Genomic DNA, 3,763 nt, shown 5'->3' on the forward strand with positions numbered 1-3,763 from the left:
TAATAGTGTTGTTGTTGTTGTTTATTCATTCATTTCATTAAAAACAACATAAATTCAATATAATTAAAATACAAATCATAAATAAATGAAAGGCAGCAGAAGAAGACAAAATCTTATAATATATGCCCCTTTTTTTCCTCAAATGAAATCAATCAAAAACAAACTTCAAATTACAATAACTAAAGTATCAGTATGCGTACTTCTGAGTATATTTTCATAAACTTATTGTGGGACAATTTAGTCCTAGAAGTATATTTGTTAGTAAAATGCAATTTATATCCATGTACATGGTAAAAAAAAATAAATTCATGGAAACACCTTTATATACTTTAGTGCACTTAATGACTTGTACTTAAAGTATACTCCTTTTTGGCAAATTTATAAACTTAAAAAGAAATAATAACAGTATATTTAAAGTAAACTTTTAATAAATTTTTAAAAATCCCACTTTAGTACGAGTAAGTATTAAATCAGTATGCTTTCTAGTACACTACAAGTACATGGTGCCTAGTATACTTGACATACTTAAACTTATAATCAAGTATACTTATTAAAATTAACTTCAAGTATACTTGGAGGACACCATATCTCCCAGACATGTTGAGAAATGAAGGATTTATAGCTATTTAGGTCAAACCTCACACCATTTGTTAATGACTTTCAGCTCATGGCACACCAAATATTAATTAAATATTAATTTTAATATGTAAAACTAACTAAGTTTAGTTGTGTTAGCTAATATCAATTAGCTATAGCGGCCATATTCAGGCTGATTTGAGTAGAGAGCAAAATATTTCTATCTGAGTTTCACTGAAACCCAACCAGTGGTTTGTCTGATCCTTTAACAAACAGGGATGAAATCAACAGTTAATGCCAAGATTTTAAGAAAAGATGTCAAACAACGCATAGCTCTGAAGGTATGATTATTTCAGACAACTCTGTTTTCCAGAAAGAGGTTTCTGTTTGCTCTGTTTGCAGCCCGGAGCAGTTGTGGTTGAGGCATGAGACTCTCACACTGACGTACACAAAGGAGAGAGGGTGGAAGTGGGAGATTCACACAGTCAAACGTTCAGCTCTGCGCTGTCCGTTATTCACAGACACACACCCTACCCTCGGTCCTTTTGGCCAGCTCTCTGGTGAACAGCACGTTGGCGAGCTTGCTCTGAGCGTAAGCCCTGACAGGGTGGTAATTCTTCTCCCCGTTCAGGTCGTCAAACTGGATTTTGCCCATGGCGTGAGCTGACGACGACACGTTGATGACTCGAGACGGAGCCGAGTGCTTCAGCAAGTCCAAGAGCAGGAAAGTCAAGAAGAAATGACCTGAGGAGGCAGCAAGGAAAACACAGTTATATAGAATGTATGATTATACATACTGTAGTTAAATGCATTGCAAAGAAAAATACCTAAGTGATTGACTCCAAACTGTGACTCATATCCATCCACTGTCTTAGCATAAGGACAAATAGCCACGCCTGCATTGTTGATCAGATAGTGAAGGGCCTTTTCAGCTGGAAAACCAGATATTTTTATGTGCATTTCGTTTTTTATACAGTATACTGGAGATCCTGTAAATGTGTGAGCATGCATTGACACCCACTGTTGTAGATACTCTCAGCAAACAGGCAGATCGATTTGGTGTCAGCCAGATCCAGCTGCTGGGCAACAACTTTGGCTCCATTTACCTCCTTCATGATCTCTGAAACAGCTTGTTCTCCTTTTGTCATGTCTCTGCACGCCAAAATCACCCGCGCACCTATTAAATGAAACAAAACTGATGAATTAATGCTGAAATGGGTTGCATGCACCCACAAGCAAAATTTGAAAAWTGAGTCTTGGAAAAAAAAGAAAAATGTGAAGAAGCCTGGTAAACACAAATTAAAGTTTTAAACTGTTCAACACAGCTAGTCTGAGAAACCAAATGCAAATGAAAACCGAAAAATAACTAATCTTAAAATGAGCGTGTTTATTGCCTCTTGCAGCGAGGTCTTTAGCTGCTGCTTTGCCTATTCCAGTGTTTGCTCCTGTTATTACAGCCGTTTTCCCCTCCAGACCTACGTCTGATGACCATTTTGGGATGAACAGAGACCTGAAGAATTGAAAATGAGGAAGACTTGAACATTTTTTTAATACTAAACTGAAATGTCTAAAAAAACATTTGAAAAAAATCTTACCTGATGGTTTGCATCTTTAACTGGTGACAAATAAAGATAAAGTCTGCAGWGATCTGGCAGAGAGACAGAAGCAGAATTAAGAAGAAGAACTTCCCCTCCTTTTAAAAGCTTATAAGGAAGTAATTTAATACAAGAGGCCYCTTGTTCAAATTCATTTATTGGAAATAATCAATTAAAGCTTAACTTCTGATTGGGGCTTAGATGAGCTGTCACATGGTAAGTCGTATTAATGGGTATTTAGCCAAACTAACAGAGAAGCCATTTCATGTTGACTTCTAATTCGATCCTATTGCTGCTCTGAGAACAATTTTTTTTTTCTATGATGCATTTTTTTATTTTTTAGATTTTCCCAACTATCATGAACTCTAATTATTTTACTGAAACTTTAATGTGATAAAACAACGTAAAGTAGCTGCTAATGCTAATTAGCAGTAGCAGCTAATCAAAATATTTAATTTACTGCTCTTAACATGGATTAAAAATGACTATTAAGCAGAATTAAGTATTGTTGGTTTTGGCCCTCCAACATAGCTCAAATTTCTCTTGTGGCCCCTGGGGAAAAATAAAGAATTGCCCACCTCTGATATAACTAAACTGTCAGGCCAGGCAATGAGAAGATTATTCTAAGAAGCATAAAAAAGAGAGGCAAGAAAGAAAGTCACAGGAAGTCCAGTTTTGAAGCATGGCCACAAGTCACATGCTCATGAAGAGGATGATCCGGAGYTTCAGAGCAGACTGACTGAGTCCAGCTGCTGATTGAAGCTGCTCACACTCCACACACTGAAGATGAGTCGCAGCAAAAACACTCAGAGACACTGTGATGGACGTTAGATGAGGGAGGGGAGCCAGRACTGACTGGACTTTCTGTCTGCTGGCTTTTCAGCTTCACTCAGAGTCTACATGGCTTCAAGATCATTGGAGGATCTCTGCTGTCTGGTCTGTCAKGAGGTCTTCAGACATCCTGTTGTCCTGTCATGTAGCCACAGCTTCTGTAAAGTYTGTGTGAAGAACTGGTGGAGACAGAAACCAACACAGGAGTGTCCTGTTTGTAAGAGAAGATCCTCAAGGTCTGATCYACCCTGTGRGTCAGAGCTGGCRTGAGGCACTGCACATTTTCACGTCAAGTTTGKMTTTTAYAAATCACAACCTTGGCGTGAAAAGTGGCGTACGCAAGTTTCTGGGCTCGTTTTGTGCGTATGCAAGCTTTATAAATCTGACCCCAGATCATGTCCTCTTCTTCAGGCTTTCCAGATTTTAGTTATGTTTATAAAAATCCTTCAACCATGTAAAATAATACATCCTACTGTACCCAAAGTCACTTATTTTTACAACAACACTCAGGTAAACTGGAGCTGTGGTATTTCAGCCATGTGATTGTTTTCCTCTGTTATTTGAAGTCAGTTGATAAAAAACGGATCTGTTTAGTCCCTCAGACCTGATGAGATGTGACACCTGCTGCTCTCCTGCCTGTTTGATCTGCTGACATTTAAGAGAAGAGACTGCTTCATCACATCACCTGGACTAAACAAACTCATTTACTTCAATTAACACTTTTATTAAACACTAAATAATAACATATGACAACATTGGCC

The 3,763-nt window shown here is 37.8% G+C and overlaps 1 protein-coding gene across 1 annotated transcript in view; it reads right to left on the minus strand.

Annotated features, from left to right (window-relative positions):
• Positions 1–2,266, minus strand: part of si:dkey-73n8.3 (uncharacterized) — a gene marked incomplete at its 3' end in the record, with an annotated part of 12,009 nt that extends 9,743 nt beyond the window's left edge. The window contains 5 exon segments of the mRNA XM_014008433.1: positions 1,111–1,320; positions 1,404–1,508; positions 1,598–1,753; positions 1,971–2,086; positions 2,172–2,266. Of these exon segments, the coding sequence (XP_013863887.1) occupies positions 1,111–1,320; positions 1,404–1,508; positions 1,598–1,753; positions 1,971–2,086; positions 2,172–2,185 (601 nt within the window).
• Positions 2,267–3,763: the final 1,497 nt, after the last annotated feature.

This window comes from Austrofundulus limnaeus, unplaced genomic scaffold, assembly GCF_001266775.1.
Source record: "Austrofundulus limnaeus strain Quisiro unplaced genomic scaffold, Austrofundulus_limnaeus-1.0 Scaffold50, whole genome shotgun sequence".
In the NCBI taxonomy this organism is placed as follows: Eukaryota; Metazoa; Chordata; class Actinopteri; order Cyprinodontiformes; family Rivulidae; genus Austrofundulus; species Austrofundulus limnaeus.